The sequence below is a fragment of the Pygocentrus nattereri genome, chromosome 12, assembly GCF_015220715.1.
Source record: "Pygocentrus nattereri isolate fPygNat1 chromosome 12, fPygNat1.pri, whole genome shotgun sequence".
Taxonomy (NCBI): Eukaryota; Metazoa; Chordata; class Actinopteri; order Characiformes; family Serrasalmidae; genus Pygocentrus; species Pygocentrus nattereri.
In genome coordinates, this window is record NC_051222.1 from 25,120,144 (window position 1) to 25,139,556 (window position 19,413).

The 19,413-nt window shown below is 38.3% G+C and overlaps 1 protein-coding gene across 3 annotated transcripts; it reads left to right on the top strand.

Annotated features, from left to right (window-relative positions):
- The first annotated feature begins 884 nt into the window (after nucleotides 1-884).
- On the top strand, nucleotides 885-13,819 carry chmp2bb (charged multivesicular body protein 2Bb). 3 transcript variants are annotated; one of them, XM_017715098.2, is made up of 7 exons: nucleotides 885-902; nucleotides 1,324-1,378; nucleotides 2,787-2,878; nucleotides 7,086-7,280; nucleotides 7,796-7,898; nucleotides 9,605-9,711; nucleotides 10,163-13,819. In XM_017715098.2, exons 2-7 carry the CDS (start codon nucleotides 1,345-1,347, stop codon nucleotides 10,274-10,276), a joined length of 645 nt encoding a protein of 214 aa, XP_017570587.1. In that variant the 5' UTR covers nucleotides 885-902; nucleotides 1,324-1,344; the 3' UTR covers nucleotides 10,277-13,819. The 3 variants fall into 3 exon arrangements, with proteins under 3 accessions (XP_017570587.1, XP_017570588.1, XP_037399012.1); XM_017715099.2 differs by lacking the exon at nucleotides 885-902 and adding an exon at nucleotides 971-1,035; XM_037543115.1 differs by lacking the exon at nucleotides 885-902 and having other exon boundaries at nucleotides 1,064-1,378.
- Nucleotides 13,820-19,413: the final 5,594 nt, after the last annotated feature.

Consider the following 19,413-nt stretch of genomic DNA (forward strand, 5'->3'; position numbering starts at 1 on the left):
AAACTCAAAAGAACGAACCGTTTCCTGGGAACCGATTCAATTTGTTAGTGTTGTTGTTGTTGTTCACTAAATTATTCGAACCGATTCCCAAGTCCAAACTGAGTCAATATTTTATAGCGTTTAAAGTTTCTAGGACGAAAAAAAAACAGCTTTAAATATGTATTATATAACACTATTTTATATATACTATATAACTATATTTGTGTTTTATATAACTATATTTGTGATGTAAATATTTCTTTATATTTTGCTACTATAACACAAATAAAAATACAATTTAAAAGGAAAATAAACATTTCATAAGTTTTATATAGTATAAAAACATCATTTTCATTGGTTGAGGCGATGGGGTTTCTAGTGGGCCAAATCAAACATCCTGACGTGCTAATTTTAATTTTGGCCTGTGGGCCAAATTGAACTTCATTATCAATCTTTCAAAATGTAATATCACGGCATTATAAAATACCACACAGCAGTATAGTCAGAATAAACTCTGAATATATCATATATTCGGGGTCTCAATCTCCAATTACCCTCAATGCTGATGCATTAAGACTTTCTTGTGCAGGTAATAGGGTAGTTAAAGACAAAGCCAAAATGCAGAATATGAAATATTGATGTGCTGGTCGTATTTAAGGATACATGTTAAACGTGCAGGGTGGCGAGATGAGAAGTTGCCCTAGTGAATCGTTGAATCGGAGCATCGATTCTTTGGAACGTACAGTCAGAAAGAATCGATTCGGTAAACGGAATCGCTGCGAGGGGGCAGGGCGTGGAAAGTCCCAACGTGATTGGATGGCAGCTGACTCGGCTTTGACCCAAATGCAGTCATATAAGAGTGACGACTGTCAGTTTAGTTACCTGGCGAATTACTCAGAGTCCCTGCTTCCGTACTTGTTAAGGTCCGGTGTGAAAAGTAATAATAAATCTGAACTTTTTTCATGTCCCTCGCACGGCGCAGGCGTGGAACGTCTGGACGCGATTGGACAAACCACGAACCAAAAATATAATTAAACTAAAGTTACATCGTTTTCGGTACGTGACGTTTTAAGTATAGACGTGTTTTAGCGCGTCTAAAAATTGTGTCTATCCCCGGCACGAATGTAAAAAGCTTTGTGTATCTTCGTCTAAGAATAACAGCGACGATTTTGATTGGACCCCTTCGGAACGTGACACACATTTGCACCAATCAGAGACGCGCGTTCACATAGCTACTGATTTGGCCCGCCTACTAAAGAAGAACCAGGAAATGCACATGACATTTTGTTAGGCGGTGGAAAAAAGTCTTCTAGAAACGTTTATTTAGTTTTTTTTTTGTTGTAGCACTCGACTGGTTTTCTTACCATGGCCTCGCTGTTCAAGAAGAAGACGGTGGATGGTAAGTTTCCTGAAAAAGACGGTGACTTTTGATGGTGGCGTTAATGGTAGGCAAAAAACAAACAAGCATCTCACGCCAGTCACCAGCTAACCAGCTAACCAGCTCAGCGTTAGTAGCTTCAGTAAACTGACTCCAGCGGCGCTGATGGACAGCACTAACCTAAAAAGCCTTAATGTGACCTATTAAAGTCAAACACGTGTGACAAAGGTTCCGTGTTGGACATCTGGACCCAGTGGTGAACTGGTCTAACTGCTTCTCTACGCTTTTGGTTTGTTTAGTAAACACCACATCTGAAAGACAGCCCTCCATGGGCCCTTCAGTAAAACAATGAGTTCTTTATAGAACTGTTTCAAGCTTGAAAGGTTCTTGCATGGTGAAATGGTTCTCCAGATGGTGAATGTGATGGAGATGTGTGTGTGTGTGTGTGTGTGTGTGTGTGTGTGTATAGTTCTGAACCTTTTTGAAAACGCTTCTACACCAAAAAGGGTTCTTCTGTTGTCACAAGCTTGACAATAGCAGAACGTTTTTTGGTGCTGTATGGAACCATTTTTCAAAAAGCTTCTGTAAGGAACCATATACAACACGTTCTCCATCGATCTGAAGAACCATTTCACCATGCAGGGAGCCATTTAAGTATACAAATGATTCTTTGAGTGTTCATGGTTCTGTGTAGATCCACCGACTTTACTAAAGAACCCTCGAAGAACCATTTTTTTCAAGCATGTAGAGCAAAGCAACTGGATGAAGGAGAAGTTCAGTCGATGTAAACAGATTAACAGGTGTGATGTGAAGTGGTTCAGTGTAGAGAAACTTAACAACTCAGTCTTTCTTTACAGGAAGATGGGAACCAGGGGCTGAAGTATCTAGAACACAAATATAGACATTTTATTTACTACCCAGAACGATCTACATGTGTCTTCTGAGTTTTTATATGTAGTGCTCATTATGGTAAGATTGTGGGAAAGCTGAGACAAGTTTTCTCTGGGGACTATTTTGCCTTACAACACCTTCCATGTACCTCTACAACCATAGAGGTGTTGCAGTCTAGGCCAGTACCTTCTCAAACTATTGTAAAACACAGTTTCAGGCATCGGACAGTGTGTTCGTAACGGTTTTATGTAATAACTTTCACTGGGATAGCTTTTAGAGGCATTAAACATTTGGGACGTCCGGTTCCTATCACCACCACTGTGAATGACTCCAAGTTTCTCTAAAGTGCAGCATTTCACACCAAACCATTCTAAATGATTTTGTTTACATCTAAATGGTTGAATGATTAAGTTATTTTGAAAAATTGGTGGAATTGGTTCCTCTTTAAGCAATTAATTGTGCAGACATTTGGAAAAATCTGTGGAATTCCCTTTTAAGACATCACACTTATTATAAGTTTTCTTTTTCAAATTTTCAGATGTCATTAAAGAGCAGAACAAAGAGTTGAGAGGAACTCAGAGACAGATCACGCGAGATCGAGCGGCACTGGAGAAACAGGAAAAGCAGCTGGTAAGAGAGTGGGAAAGAGACACACCTCTCCACAGAGAGCAAATCGCACTCACCATCTCTGATTTAATCTCAAGTAACGCACTACTCCCTTTGTAGGTTATGCAGTGATGGCGTCTATACACCAATATTGCATAATACACTTTATATCAGAAAAGTGCCAGATACTCCTTCTAATAGGTGAATTCAGGTACTTTAAGGAGCATCTGTTGCTGAAGTGTGTGTTCAGTTGTGTACTCAAATCTCAGTAGAAATGCTCTGGAGTAGCTGCACATGAGCTTTAGGTCACTGTGCCACAATGCCAACCATCAGCAAGAGGGGTATTGGGCTGTACAGCAGTGGAATAATGTTCTCTTGAGTGAGGGAGCTCCAGCCAACACCTTTGAGATCAGTTGAAGTAACAAGAAGAACTAATCTTCCAACATCACTATGCAGCCTCACTTGCTCTTGTGGCTGAATGTAATCAATTCCTCACATCAGTGTTCAAACGTCTAGTGTAAAGTCTTCCCAGAAGAGTAGAGACTGAAACGGCAGCGAAGGGGAACCTACTCCGTCTTCATACCCTTGATTTTAGAAGAAGGATGAGTAGGTGTCTCCAAACCTTTGGACATTTAGTGGAAGTATAACATAGTCATTTGGGATTCAGTCATAGGCTGTACATCTTCCTGTTGCACTGTTTGGAGGTGGACGTCTAGGAAGTAGAGAGCCATTTGAGCCTTCCCATGTTCCTTATATAATTTAGTTAGATAAGTAAAAAAAAATGGCTATTAGACCCAAATAGTGCACTACAATGGAATAGACTGAGGAATAACCAGACCTAGACCAACATCTAGATTACTCTGTCCTCCACATTTTAGGTGTCCCTACTTCAACACTCAATTCTTAACTCATTATCATGTTAATGGTTAATTATAGGACACCCAGACACTCTTCATCAGCTCAAAATTGTTCAAATACGTCACCCGAGCACTTCACTTAATTTAATGAAGCTTAGCCAAAACAGGTATTAAACGATAACTACAATGTTGGGCTGTCATGAGGAGAGGTTTGGGAGGCGTGGAACATTGACAGGCATACACGTACTTGTTGTATTAATCCTTTTTTGTGTTTATTGTAATGTTGATGTTTTTTTTGAAAAAAATTAAATGAAATAATAAATGTAATTTTCTTTAGTGCCTCAAACCTTCGCCCGAGTGAATGATACAGAAAGCCCAGTATCATTACAGTATTACAGGCTAATTAATGTTAGATATTGGCACAAAATACTTCGAATCAAACCTGTGTTCTTCTAATGAATTTCTATCAGCATCAAAATCTTGTTACTTTTTACTATGTTAATGTTTATGTGCCTTTTTACTAATGTTGTATGATGTTTTAACTGGGAAGACACAGATAAAAACGTTGTGAATAATTCGCCTTCCTGCCTTAGACTTTTGCACAATACTTTTATTTACCATTGGTGATTGACATAATGTTTGACATAAAAATGGCTAAAATTTGCAGGACCAGGTTTGGGAAGCGCTAATGGTTTTAGGGTGCCATCTGGGATTAGGCCACTTTCACACCGATTTAGAACCAGCCTTCCAGAGCAGATCCTACAATTTGTCTGTAATAATCATCCTTAAAACGTACAAACACACTGAAAAGGTTTACTTATCAGTCTCACTTCTGAAGTTTTATGATGTCTTACAAGCACGTCATGGTGGAGAATGGTTATACATTAATCTATAAATGTATGATGTCATTGTAGCACAACCTGATAAAGAACCATGTCTGACCTAATGATTCTATTCTTAGCAGTTATTTATGCCACAGCGTATCAGCTAAAGCAAATCCAGTCGTAGATATAGGCAATGTTCTAAGTGCTCTAGCTTCTCCATCCATCCATCCATCCATTTTCTAAGCCGCTTCTCCGTCAGCATCGCGGGGGGATGCTGGAGCCTATCCCAGCAGTCTTCGGGCGGAAGGCAGGATACACCCTGGACAGGTCGCCAGTCCAGCTCTAGCTTCTCTCGCATATGAAATTATTTATTGATTCTGCTGAACCCATTATCAGTCCTTCTCTCTACATCATCACTGTCACATCAACATTTCACCCTGAATTGTTTACTCTCTTTTAAAAACAAACTGCCTCAAACATTGTGTGAACATTTCATGACAAATGCACCAATATAAGAGAACAAAAACTAGTTGGAATAAAAGTTTGTTGCATTAAAATTAATGAGGCGCCAATTGAATAAACTGCATTAGTACTGACACTGATATTGATCTTTCTACATAGATCGGATATCAATAAGTTCTGACAGGTCCTACTTTGATACTGTGTTTTTGCCCAGTCCTTCACTATAGAACATTGGCCTCTACTATATCTTCTGTATTCTCTGCTATATCTTCTGTTTATTTGCATAGGGTTGTGATCAAAACTCTGGATCCACAAAACAGTTTTCTGTCTCCAAAATATATTTCTTAGCAGAATTTTACATGATGACAGCTTTACCTTGCACCAGTGAGAGCAATAAATGCTAGCCATTTGCTGGTTAGTGCTCCAACAAGACACAATATCGTGTCTAACCTACTGCATATGATGTAACAGTAACACTTTACTGTAAGTGTAGATTAATTCACACATTGTTATGTATGCTTGAGGACTCATTCATTCCTACACGTAATGTATTCTGAGTCATTGTGAATATGCATAGAGTAACTATCTTATAATGCAGGTGTTATGTACTAATTGATGTACTAATTAAGGTCCTTGTATCCAGTGTTGGGAGAGTTGTGTGGTACAAAATAATGCACTACAGTAACAGGGTTATTTTTACATATAACTAAATAATGTAATGCATTACAGTTGAAGTCCTTGTAAGTTCATTACGATTACTGACTGATTATGAATATGAGAAGCACAGTGCAAGCATGGGAAGCACTGTAAACTTGACGAATAAGCTTTACAGTTTAATCATGAAGATTTTATTTTGGGGTGTGTTTTTATTGTCTAGTGTCTTGGTTTTCAAACAGCATGAGCCTAAGTTTGCTATAATTGACTATTTCTTTCTAAATAAATGGCTGAAAAGCACTATTGGGATTCCCTGGTACACTTGGTACAAGCGGCTTTTACAGAGTACTGTAGAAGTAGAGTAACGAGTACTGAGATTACTATTTCCAGTAATGGGTAACACAAACCCCATTACAGTTTGAGGCAAGTAGTTAGTAAGTTGTAATTAATCGCTGTTGATGCTCAAACAGGACTTCATGATCGTCAGTACTTACATTGGTGGAAAGACTGAATGCTGAGACACCACTTCATGAAACAAGTCTTCATTTATGAATCTGCACTTTCAATCAAGGGATCTTTACTAAAGGGAATGGTTCTATTTAGAACCTTGAGTTCCATGTAGAACCAGTTCATGCTTAAATGATTCTCAGCATAGTGAAATGGTCCTTCAGAGTGATGGCGAGTGTGTTGTATATGGTTCTCTATAAACCCTTTTTAAAAAGGTTTCTGTATCTCATCAAAAGGGGTTCTTCTATTGAAATCATAACAGTAGAAGAACCCTTTTTGGTGATACTGAAAAGTAACCCTGCATAGAATATAGTTTTTTTTTTTTTTGTTTGTTTTTTGAAATATTAAATTTATTGGATGTGTTTGCAGGTATGTGTTAACATACACTATATTTCCAAAAGTATTCACTCACCCATCCAAATAATTGAATTCAGGTGTTCCAGTCATTTGCATGGCCACAGGTGTGTACCCAATAGAACACCTTTGTAATGAATTAGAGCGGAGACTGTGAGCCAGGCCTTCTCGTCCAACATCAGTGTCTGACCTCACAAATGCGCTTCTGGAAGAACGGTCAAAAATTCCCATAAACACACTCCTAACCCTTGTGGAAAGCCTTCCCAGAAGAGTTGAAGCTGTTATAACTGCAGAGGGTGGGCTGACATCATATTAAACCCTATAGATTAAGAATGGGGTTTCACTCAACTTCATATTCGTGTGAAGGCCTGCAAACGAATACTTTTGTTGAAATGGTGTAGTCGTCAAATTTTTGCATATAATTGTACATTAAATATACGTTGAGCAGACCGGAGCAAATAAATTTGTATGTAAGCTAAGTGCTAATGTGTTTTTTCATTTTAGACATTTTTGTTACGACAATGACTCTGATGGTTTTTTTCTATGTTCCTTTATTTCTCAATGTCCCCAAAGGAGTTGGAGATAAAGAAGATGGCCAAGACAGGTAATAAGGAGGCCTGTAAGATCCTGGCCAAACAGCTGGTGCAGCTGAGGAAACAGAAGACCCGAACATACGCCGTCAGCTCTAAAGTTACCTCCATGTCCACCCAGACCAAACTCATGCACTCTCAGATGAAGATGGCAGGGGCCATGAGCACCACCACTAAAGTAAGACCATTAAAAGTTGACTTGTTTTCAACTTACTGACGTGACTTCATTTCAAGTCTACTCAGTGCCAATCCGTCCAGTTAATATGAAGAGCATTGTTGTTACTACTGTAGGTCTGTGGCTGATACTATGCACTACTCATCATATGGTACTTGCTGTTTAGTGGTGTCTGTAAACAGTGGCGAATGATGAGCAAACCTGTGTGATGTTATTGTATGTAATTGTTTACCTGAATCACAAATATGTTCCCTGTAATAGAGTTCTTCCCTATAATAGAGCTCCTGATTTTTCCCAGTGCAAGGAACAGTGATTAGGGGGCCATTTTGAACACGGCGCTTGCGATAGTTTGTTCGAGTGTTTTTTACAGTGGCTATAATAGAAGCTATCAGTTGAAACTATAATGTAATCTTGCGGATGTTCCATTATAATAGACGCTCATGCATGACTCATTTGTGTGAGAGTAATGTGTGTGCTTGCTGAATGAATGCATTCATCCTTTGTGTGTGTTTCTGCAGACAATGCAGGCAGTCAATAAGAAGATGGATCCTCAGAAAACTTTGCAGACCATGCAGAACTTCCAGAAGGAGACAGCCAAGATGGAGATGACTGAAGAAATGAGTAAGCTTGTCCTTATTTTGATGCATCTAAATAAAAGGAGAGAGGGAGAGAGCGAGAGATTAGACAAGGGCTGTCGTAATTAAAGTTGGTATAAAAAAAACTGGTTAAAATGTACCTTTATTTATCTTAATATATAATCATATTTATCTTTTGCTGCATACCATTTAAAAAAAATATTTTTTTTAGATATTTTTAAAGGTTTTTTTCTTCCCTTGATGTATTTTGCAATCTTTGGAAAGCAATGCATGTTTTTTTTATTGCTTGGTTAAAACTTTTAAAGCAGGGTTCATGCATATCCTTAAAAAGTCTGATAAAGTCTTAAAACTTTGCAGCAGTGAGGAGCTTTTTGTCAGGAGTTAACAAAGTGGTTGAAATGTCTGCAATGTTTAACTGTTTTAAAGAGGAAGCTTAATATCTGCAGTTCTAGTGTGTCCGCTGTGTTAAACCAGCTGCTTTTTATCAAAACATGCTCATGTAAAATGTGAGCGTGTGGTTAGAGACTTTCTGCCACAAGCCATGTGCCACCAAAACCATGTACTAAATACGCATCCGCAATGATTTTCACCTACGAATAGTGACCAGTGGAAAACAAAAACATTGCGGAAGCGTTCTACTTTACTAGCCATGTGTGCCATTTCTGGTTTCAGACTTATTGTTATTAGAAACGTTAGTGCATTCAAAAAGCGGAAGAAAGGCGCTGCTACCTCGCTCGTGTTAAAGCAGTATGAAATTATAGCGCATGACCCTGTAGGCTGGGAGCAGGGTGGGGACAAAAGCAGAACTTACCAGGACATTCCTGATTGAACTAAAAGATACTGCCTAAAGACCACCTTGAAAAATCATCTTGTACATGAAACATGAATAGTCTGGCAAAACAAAATATTCAGCTGGCAGCTGTCCTGTGGTCTAAATGAAGTACTAGTGAAGGACTAGAAGACAACAGAACTGATAAAGCCTGAGAAGACTGTCAAAGGGTCGTGCAATTTTAGAGCATGTATACTTTTTTTTTTTTTTTTTTTTTTTTTTTTTACCAATAGCCTAAAAAAAGTGAAGGTAAAAGTAAAAAGATATGTGCGATGTTAAGGTTTAAGAAGGTTTAATTTGATTTTAGAAACTGTGCAGCAGTCATTTCCCACATTTTCTTGTATTTTATTTCCACGTAATGCACATGTTGTTTTATGTACCAAAACTGGCTGGATTTTTTTTTATGCATGACCATTTTCTGAACTCAATTATCTCTTAGAATGAAACGGGCTGTTTTTTGTTATCATGCCTTTAGGACTGGTATATGTAAATGGCCTCTGTTCTGAATGTCTGCCCTGTTTGGTCTTTATTCCAAAAGCAATCAAAGCTGAAACACACTCCTTGTAACTGAAAATGAGTGGAGCTAAACTGCTGTTGGCTGAATAGGTGGATATTTGTAAATGAGTTGGAACAATGACTTCAAAATAGGCTTGTTTTGCAGTGCACTTTTCACATATGGACTGTAAGGACTGGAGAGTGAATGTTACATTTTTAAACTTTAGATGATTTTATATACTACATCAAACTTCTTTATTTAAAATTTCACTTATCCTGAAAATATAACTTTATACCATGACTTTATTGCTTATGATTTCTTTATTTATTTATTTATTTATTTATTCTTGATGCTCATAGTGCCTTAGTTATCAGTGTTTTCAAGATATCTTCTCTTCCATTCAAAGTTAACGACACACTGGACGAGATCTTTGAGGACTCTGGCGACGAAGAAGAATCTCAGGACATTGTGAACCAGGTGCTGGATGAGATCGGCATTGAAATCTCAGGAAAGGTGAGAGTGACGAGCTTATAGCAGATTTAAAAAGTCAGTTTAATTAGAAAAAACTACTACTTGAAGTATTTCTCTCACTTCTCAGGCAGATGTTTTTATGCCATTTAGCACGAAGGATTTATTTATTCATCTATCATCAGAAAGACATCCAACAGCATTGCAGCAAATCCATTTACACCTCTCTTTATTTATAATGGCACTGATGCATTTGCCATTAGTGTATGGCAGTAAAAGCATCCTGATAACATAATTTCCTGGAACACTGTACGTCATGTAAACCGAACATAGTTATTCCCTTTAATCCTTTGATAGACATAATAGACCTCCATAGACATTCAGAGATTTTAGGGCCCTTTCCTATGTCTTGATTGGCTTTTTCTCATGTGCTTTTTGTGTCACGTTACATTTTGAGCTGTAATGGTCGGCCCATGTCCTCCTGTTTCCTCGGCAGATGGCCCACGCTCCTTCAGCCAACAGAAACAACCCTGCCGCCTCCACCTCCAAAGCAGATGGGATATCGGATGAGGAGATAGAGAGACAGCTAAGAGCTCTCGGAGTGGACTAATTCTCATACACGCAGACGCACGCATCTCCATATTGCCTGGCGACAAACATGCAGTGCTACATCCTCAAGTACACGGAGCACACACTACTGGACGCATGACGTTTGCAGTCACATACACACACCTACTCGGGGATAAAATGCCACTGAAGGCAAAGTTAATCCCATTTTCATTTTCACAGAGGGCTTCTTATGACATTCACATATGGCTGTTTTTGGTTAAAACTTTTAAAAGATGACCTTTTTTTTGGTAATTCGGCTAAAATATACTGTACTGTGCAAAAGTTGGAGGCCATCGTTAATTTTTTTTGATTTCCAGTCGAAATGGCCATTCGGTACAAGTTGTTCAGTTTTCAGCATCAGGAAACATTTGCAGGGATATTCTTTGCACTTCCAAAGTTCAGAGGTTGGTTGCATTTTTTGCTTGTCATAATAGAAGTAATCCAAAAACCCAGTCCTTTCACACTAATAGTGTTGATTTGTCTTCTCGCAATGTAAGGATAGACAGACACATCAGGTCTTGCATTATTGTTTGGAGTCTCATTTTGTTCTTTATCATTTAATCATTTTTTGCACACACTTTTTTGCCCCCCCCCCCCCATTTTCCTGAAACCTTCTCCTTTCTTCTGCAATGCAAGTGCATTATTTTGTATCTCATCTGAAATAACTCCTGAAAAATGAATAAATTATTTTTAAAGGCCTTTTTGACTGGAAATTAGATAAATAAAGGGTGGTCTATGACTTTTGCATAGTACTATATTCTTTTAAATGCATGCTCACCTATCTCATCTTTTTATGTATTGTTATGGGGAAATGAAAAGTTAGAATGAAAAAAATGGAATATTGTCGCTGTTATAACAAAACCTCTTATCTCAAATGTTACCTCTACAGGAGAAGGAAAAATGTTCTTTACTTGAATGTACTATAAACGTCAGAGTTTCATTTGGACCATTTCTGTTGGTTCATTTATCATGAAATGTCCATACAATGTAAAGGACAACGGCTGTATTAAAATGATTCCTGAGTTTTGATATGACTGCGACGATATGCTGAATGTTTCTTAGGATTGTAGGGTAGTTTCGCATGGTGAATGTAAGCCAATAAAACACACCAAAACAAGCTATAATAAATATTCAAGGCTCTCCTCATATTGCAGAAGCCTCAGAGATTCTCCAGAGAGATCTACCTCTATGATTTTGAAAGCAGTGGCACTGTGCTTGTAGGGAGTTGGACGTATTCAAAGTTTCATCAGCTTCATCTTGTCATCTTGTCCTAAAACAACCCCACTCTGACTCCTGGCATATCTGAAGCCTTTTTTTTTTTTTTGGAACGAGATGCACGTCTTCTAAAAAAAAAAAAAAAAAAAGAATCCTCAAATCCCACATATAGTTTAGCACTTTATTCTTCTGTTATGTCTGCTAGCAATCTCTCTGCACGGTTGCTCCTCATCTGAGGTTTGAGTGATGCATGTTGTGCTTTAGCTCATGGTGAGCACAATGTTCCAGGACTAACTCGCTGTGTATTTGTGTTTAAAATCTGAGCAATGTGAGTTTAAAGAGGTAATTTGGCCAAAAATGCTAATGTGCCTAACAGTGAATAGAAGTTGGCAGGGCATGATAACCACCAGCTAGCTAGCTGTTGGTGTTGATGCCCTGCTGCTCACTTCCATTTTTGTTTGCCATTGTATTTGGCAGTACTGTCCCTTAAGGATCCTGACTGCTTATCACATTGGAGACCAAAGCATATGAAGCTGCTGGCTTTGTCAGGAGTGAGTCAATGGCGCGATGCACTGTACACTCCAGTTTGATGAGAAACTGTGGACGCTGTTTTCTTTTTTCCTGATGACTGTCGTTTTAAAGGAATGCTCCATTTTTCAGCATAAGCTCAGCATCTGCTGCATCTATAGCGTAAAGTCGATTACCGCATGCTAATAGTGAAGAATATTTCCATGATTCGAAACAAACTTTAAATAGAATTAAACGGGCACGTGCTGAAGCATGAAATAATTTTTAAAAATAAGTGTTTTGAGTCAACATGTCCAGGGTGTATCCTGCCTCCCGCCCGATAACCGCTGGGATAGGCTCCAGCACTCCCCCACTACTCTGAGGGAGAAGCGGCTTAGAAAGTGTGTGTGTGTGTGTGTGTGTGTGTGTGTGTGTGTGTGTGTGTGTGTGTGTGTGTGTGTGTTGAGTCATATTTTCTGTTTTTTTACTAAGTACAGGCAAATGTATCAGTGATTAATGTCTGTGGTAATTGACTGTATCCTATAGATTTGGCAGACAGAGATTAGACTGAAAAAGGTTGGTGTATTCCTCTAAGCTTCATTGAGCCACTGTTGATGTGTAAATGTAGGAGTTCTATAAACTAGACTTTATAGTGATTAGCCTGCAGGCCAATCTCTGCATCTTCAGGTGAATATGGAGATGAACATATGAAGGATATGCACGTTTTCCCTCTTTTCACTTTGTAATTTGGAGCCACCTAATCCCTGGACTTCAACAGTCAGGGAGGCTTTCACATTCAAAGATTGAGTCTGTTCTGGAACTAAGATGGATTTTCGATTGAGAATCACAATCAACAATGGGGATTTAGTTATTTTAGTCTGTGACAACGGCGACGGCTCTCTGTTTTAACCCAGCTTTAACACACAGCCAGGTTTAATCCACCGAAAACGTGGTAGGTTTAGAGGGCGGTTCAACCATTTTTTTCAAAATATATGTGGTTTATCTGTTAAAATGTAAAGTCTTTCAAACTGGATTGATGTGAAATGGTGCATTGTAGCGGAGTACTATGGATTTCTTTACTTTGGTGGTGATGGGATCCAAGAGTCCCAGTGTCTCCAACACACACACACATTGCCTTTTTATTTGCTATTCAGATAACCTGTGAATCTACCTGTCTTTTGAATATTTATATATAAAGCTCATAAAGGTAAAATAGTGGAAAATCTGAAAACATATGTTCTCTTCAGGGACCATTTTGCCTTATTGACACCCTGCCTGTACCTCTGCACCATGAATAGATTTTAAAAAGTTGTTTCAGATTTTAAAAAAAAACTTATATTAGTACTGTCATTAACAGTGTTTCAGCCATCAAGCTGCTTTTTCATAACCATTTTGTCTAATAACAGCCTGTGCTGTAGCTTTTAGAGGCATTAAACTCTTTGTTCATGTGGTTCCCATCACCACCGTTGTGAATGATTCTGACTCAAGTTTCTCCTTAATGCATTTCACATCTAACCACTGTGGATGACTCCGAGTCAAATCTTAACAGGTTTGTGCAGATCAAATCTGAAAAAATGGTTGGGTTTTCCTTTATATGTACAGCATGACTGCTTTGGGAGAGCATTGTTTATGCACTGCAATACTCTAACAGTATAAATAGTGCAAATTGGAGTTTTTGTTCCATATTCATAGTCATATATTTATCAGGGCATTGGGATATGGGTAACTGACATCTGTTAACAGTTCTTTGTTCAACATAATGGACATTGAATTATTCTTTTTTTTTGTTATCCATGAATAAAAATGTCTTTTTAACAATGCAGCATGTGTACAGCTCTCAAGTTTGTTTTGTTTGGATTTCATTTCGAGTGTTGAACTTCCATAATACTGTGTGTAAACAGCACTGTTAATCTCCAGCTATTTGTCATTCACTAGAGGGCACTGTGAAAGCACGGCGAGACCAGAAACTCGTTGCTTGAGATGAGAAACTCAAGTAGGTTATTCGGCTGGGATTGGAATCCTGGACACTTCAAGCTCGTGTTATGTTGTAGATTGTGAGTGCTCGGGCTCCGCTGAGCAAATTTGGCCTCTGTGCTTAGTGCTCCTGTTTCCTGGGGATGTACCATGTAAAACCTCTCCAGAGTGCTGGCCTAGGATTTGTTTAGGCCAGTACATCATAATGGATACAGGGCACCTGATTCTGTATCAGCACTTAAAGTTAATACAGGCTTTGGGGAGAAGCCTAAAGCTTTCTTTGTTTAACCTCCTGTGATCTGCACGTCATATTCACGAAAGTCAGATCTGTGCAGTCCTTGTTACTCAAATGCACCTTGCATGTTGCCGCACAGCGCAGGCATTACAGGAAACTTTTTTCCTCCCCTTTGGAACTGGTCACCATGTGTCATCCTCCATCTGTCTCAGAAGACACACAGTCCTGAAGTTATATAAGCTTCTGGCTTTGGCGTTCACAAAACATGTTCTTATAGTAATGGTGGCGAGACTGGATAAGCTTTACATGGTGGCAAAAATGCTGTTAAACATAATGAGATTGAGATGAGATTTTAGTGAAAATACGTTAAAATAATTCAGCTTGTGTTATTAATGTCGAATGATATTTGTTTTGAAAGGCTACACACACAGACCATAGTCGCAAAATCTGATTTTTCATATTGGAAATATTGTAGACAAGCTGTTATACCTTGAGCAGATATTGTGGAGGGTGATGGACGGTTTTTACATATGCAAAATTTTCTTCTATCCAACAATGAATATCAGACGGTCCGTATACCTCTGTGAGCAAAGTGTCTGAGACTGAGACATGGTCCCATCTTACCACAAAGCATTTTACCACATCTTAGTGCAGGTCACTATCATCCCTTCCAGCTATTTTTTCTTGAGTAATAGCTTCTTTTTTTGAGCCACTGAACTCCGTAACTTCTTTAAAGTGATTTCTGCTCTATCCGTGGCTTCCCTCACAAGCCTTACTCCACTTCCTGACCGGATCCACACACGCAGTACATATTATTTGTGCTCTTTCCTTAGTGTAGGTGCATTTGTAGCACCTTATCTCTAATTTCTATAGCCTGCTCTTTAGTCTTCATGCTATATATCAGTTTCACAACAAGACTAAAGATTCTTAAACAACGACGATTGAAAAAAATAAGAGTTTCTTCACACATCTCGTTAACAAAGTTGATCTTTAAAGAGCCATTCATTGAACGCTTCTTTAGGAAACAGAAAATGGTTCTTCGATGGCATCACTAAAGCACTCTTTTTAGCAGCTGAATTTTTAATGAAAGGTAAACTGTGATCATGTTTGAGTTTTTAATGTGAGTTTGAATCTTATTTTATTTGTAAGATCTGCAGACAAACTACTTATTTTTATGTGATTATGATTATTATTATTATTATTATTATTAATTGTTTTAGTTCCAGTTGAGCCATAACTAGAATAATATATGTAACATTCTGTGTAAAGGTCATAAGAGTGCCATGCCATTGAAGTACAGTTTGGTGTTTTAATATAAAAATGAATTCAAAATAAATTAGAAATAACTGATAATCAAAAAAGGTGAAATAATATATGGGTTTTTGTTGAAGGGACTCTTAAGTTTCATTTGTAATACAGAAAATGTTGGTTACCTTCAAGGGGGCTGTATTTTTGCAAGGCGCCGTATATAATAGGATTGAGTTATTTTGGACTGTGACAGGGTAGCAACTGCAAGTCTCAATGACAACTGTGTGGTATCTATGTATGCCACTGTCATTGTTAATCCTAGCATGTTCACATGCTAAATAAAATCTGAAGTTAAAAGATGAGGTGTGGGACCGTTTACGTGGTGTATATGTGTTCCACTAAACCTTATCTCTGGGGCTCAATTTGTCACGCTGCTGAGATTTGTTACTTAACACATCACTGGGGCTAGTTATCACACCAATGCATTTGATATAAGATGGCTAGCTCTCGTTCACAGAGAGGAGGCAGATTCCTCGCTCTGCTTTTTCGTGTTAAGCCCTTCTCAAGCTTTTTTCTTGGATTAGTAACATCAGGTACAACCTGTGATCAAACGATCAGATTTTATTTGAAGCTCGGCCACAGGTTTTCAACATTTGCTTTTAATTACAGTTTAATTCAAATCCAATGCAGAGGACTGCAAAACTTTCCTCACTGCTTTTAAATGTTGGATCAATGAAAGTCTAGATCATGGACAGATTTGTTTTATATAAGATATTTTTAGAGGATGGATGTACCTATTAGAGAAACATCTGAACATGCCTGTCCGGGGGGTTTGTGTGAGTGGATTTTGGGGTTTTGGTGCAGGTTTGGGTAAACGATGACTAGCTTGACATTCACTCTTAAAAAAGATGGTTCAATATAGGACCATGAACATTCAAAGGACCCTCTACATGATTAAAGGGTTCTTTGGATCATGAAATGATTCTTCAGATTGATGGAGAGTGGAAATCCTGAAATGGTTCTATATGGATCCTTTCTGAAAATGATTATATCTAGAACCCTTTGGGTGCTAACTAGAACACTTTTCTACACAGAACCACCTGGAGCCCATTCATGCACATTTTCCATCGATCTGAAGAACCCTTTCATGATGCAAAGAGCCCTTTAATCATGTAGAGGGTTCTTTGATTACTCATCGTTCTGTAGAAAACCATTTTCTTTACTGAAGAGACCTTGAAGAACCATCTTTTTAAGAGTGTTCTATAAAATGCAACATCTTCACCACACATTTATTTTTGTCATGGATTTATTATGCTACCGATTTTGCTGCACGAATATAGTCACTTACAGGCTAACCTGTGACAGCAGATGAAATAATATCACCTAGCTCCATATGGCGAATGCTGTGGAACTAGTCCTTCTTCAAGGGCATTTGGCTTTGTGGCTTTTTTTTTTTCCAAGCACATCACATCCCAAAAGGTGTGTTTAAAAAGTGAAGTGGAAATTCAAATGCAAACATCAGTCCATCTTGTTGTTTGTTTGTTTTTTGTTTGTATTTCTTGAGATTTGTTTACAATTAGAAATGGCTGACTAATATGAGCTGACAGCAGTCTGCAGGGGGTAAAGAAGGAGGTGGGATGCATGATGTACCGATATAGATAAATGCGTGCTAAAGCCAACTTTGGCACAGTAATGCTGGTGCGATGTGGTTGTGTACACAAAATCCCCAGCAGTAGGTTTTACAGCTGGGATTGGAATCCTAGGCCTTGCTTGTGTTATGTTGTAGATTGTGAGTGCTCAGGCTTCGCTGAGCAAATTTGGCCTCTGTGCTTAGTGCTCCTGTTTCCTGGGGATGTACCATGTGAAACCTCTCCAGAGTGGTGGTCTAAGATTTGCTTAGGCCAGTACATCATAACAGATACAGTGAAATGGATACAGGGCACCTGATTCTGTATCAGCACATAAAGTTAATACAGGCTTTGGAGTGAATCCTAAAGCTTTCTATGTGTAACCTCCTGTGATCTACACGTCACATTCATGAAAGTCAGATCTGTGAGAAATCCATGTTATTCAAACACACCCTGCATGTTGCCCCACAGCGCAGGCATTATGGGACTTTTTTTTTTACTTTGGAACTGGTCACTATGTGTCATCCTCCATCTGTCTCAGAAAACACTCAAAGATGCCTGCTGCACAGATATAGATACATGTGTACTAAAGCTATGAATGCATACTGAAGTGACGCTGTACAAAATCTCTAACAGCAGATGCCATTACAATCCCATCTTTTGTCGTCTGTGACTGGGCCTTATTCAGGCTTGCAGTCACATGGAATATTAACAAATTTCCAGTAGTCTATAATATATTCACATTACCAGAACACCTGTATGTATCTGTATGTAAAAATTGTGCCCTGTATATGCCCAGGGGTGTATCACCAAAATTTGGGCCCCAGGCATAGTGCCCAACCCCCGGCCTCCCCTCTCCAAAGAAAATGAAGGAAAGGAAAAAAATCTTATTCATTATATTGTAATTTTTGTATTGCTCATTTTAATAAGGATTAGAATTAAAGTCGGCCTATGATCAAAACAATCAATTTAATTAGAGGGGAAAAAATATTAAATATAATTAATGTCATTTTCACTGAAACTGGTTTACAAATGGTTTATGTTTAAATGGTTTAATTTGGAACACCTCTTAGCTACATGCTGCAGTGAGCTCAGCTCAGCTAGGTGCTACTCGTTCTCCATCAGTGCCTCTGGAACTAACAGTGTGCATTTCACAAGTTAGCTGCTGGGCTGAAGTTATGATTGCAGGAACATGATCTGTTTATATATATTAAAAAAGCTGCACTGAAGTGTGTCTGTGTAAGTGTGTGTGTGTGTGTGTGTGTCATGGGACATGCAGTGGTGTATTATTTCTGTAATAACAGAGTATCAAAATTACAAACTAAAACCAAATTATTTCCAAGGCTTTTGGAGGGCCCTCCCTGGTTTGTCAGGTTCATCATTACCCCCAGTCGGATGAACCTGTATATGCCATAACAGAACTGACAGCAGTAATTGGAAATCAGACTCGTTTGAAATGTCTGTAAAATGTATATTCTGTTCATGATTTTACATTTAATTAAACTGATAAGATCATTTTTTAGATGCAAGGGTTAATGTATATTCTGTTTGGTGACTGTAATCATAAGCCATTGAATCAACTGGATGAATCTGGCAGATGTGTGAAAGGACAGCTTTTCATTTATTCTCTTTAATATCCATTTAAAACAAGTGAAGTATATGTCTTCGCTAATGCTAATGATGCCTTTGTTTGAGAGATGGACTCTTTAAGCAATTTCTTCAAAAATTATGTACTACGAAGATAAGGCTCTCATAAACATTTACTCGTTGAAGTCAGCTGAGTTAATGTTAATATTTAATGTCTAATGTTTACTAGAACATGGTCAATTTTGTGCACGCTGGGAGGAAAGTTAGCCTAGTTAGTTATACGTCATTGTCTTGTAGTCAGTATTCCTACATAAGCTAACCAACATGTCAATGTTTACACTAAAGCACAGCAAATTTAATGTTATGGATTTGAAATGTTAAGCATTGTAGTTTATTTCTATAGCTTATTATCAGCTTTGTGCACCATTATGTTCATGTTTGGAAAGGGAAATGTGTCAAGTCACAATGATTTCTGGGCATGTTCTGCTGCTGAACTCAACACTTGTGTTCACTCAGTCCAAGTTTATCTAATAAACTTAACGGAGCTAATAAAGTAATAGAATGGCCCTTTAGATGGCACTAGGGATTCCCCAGACGGGAAATGGTGAAGCCAAGTGGATGAGGGCTTGTTAAAACCTATATTGTTCCTTTAAACCAGGGGTGAGGAACTTCCAGATCTGTGCACAGTTTAGTGGTTTTCCTGCTCAAGCAGTCCTGATTCAACTCAGCAACTCCATTAGTTAC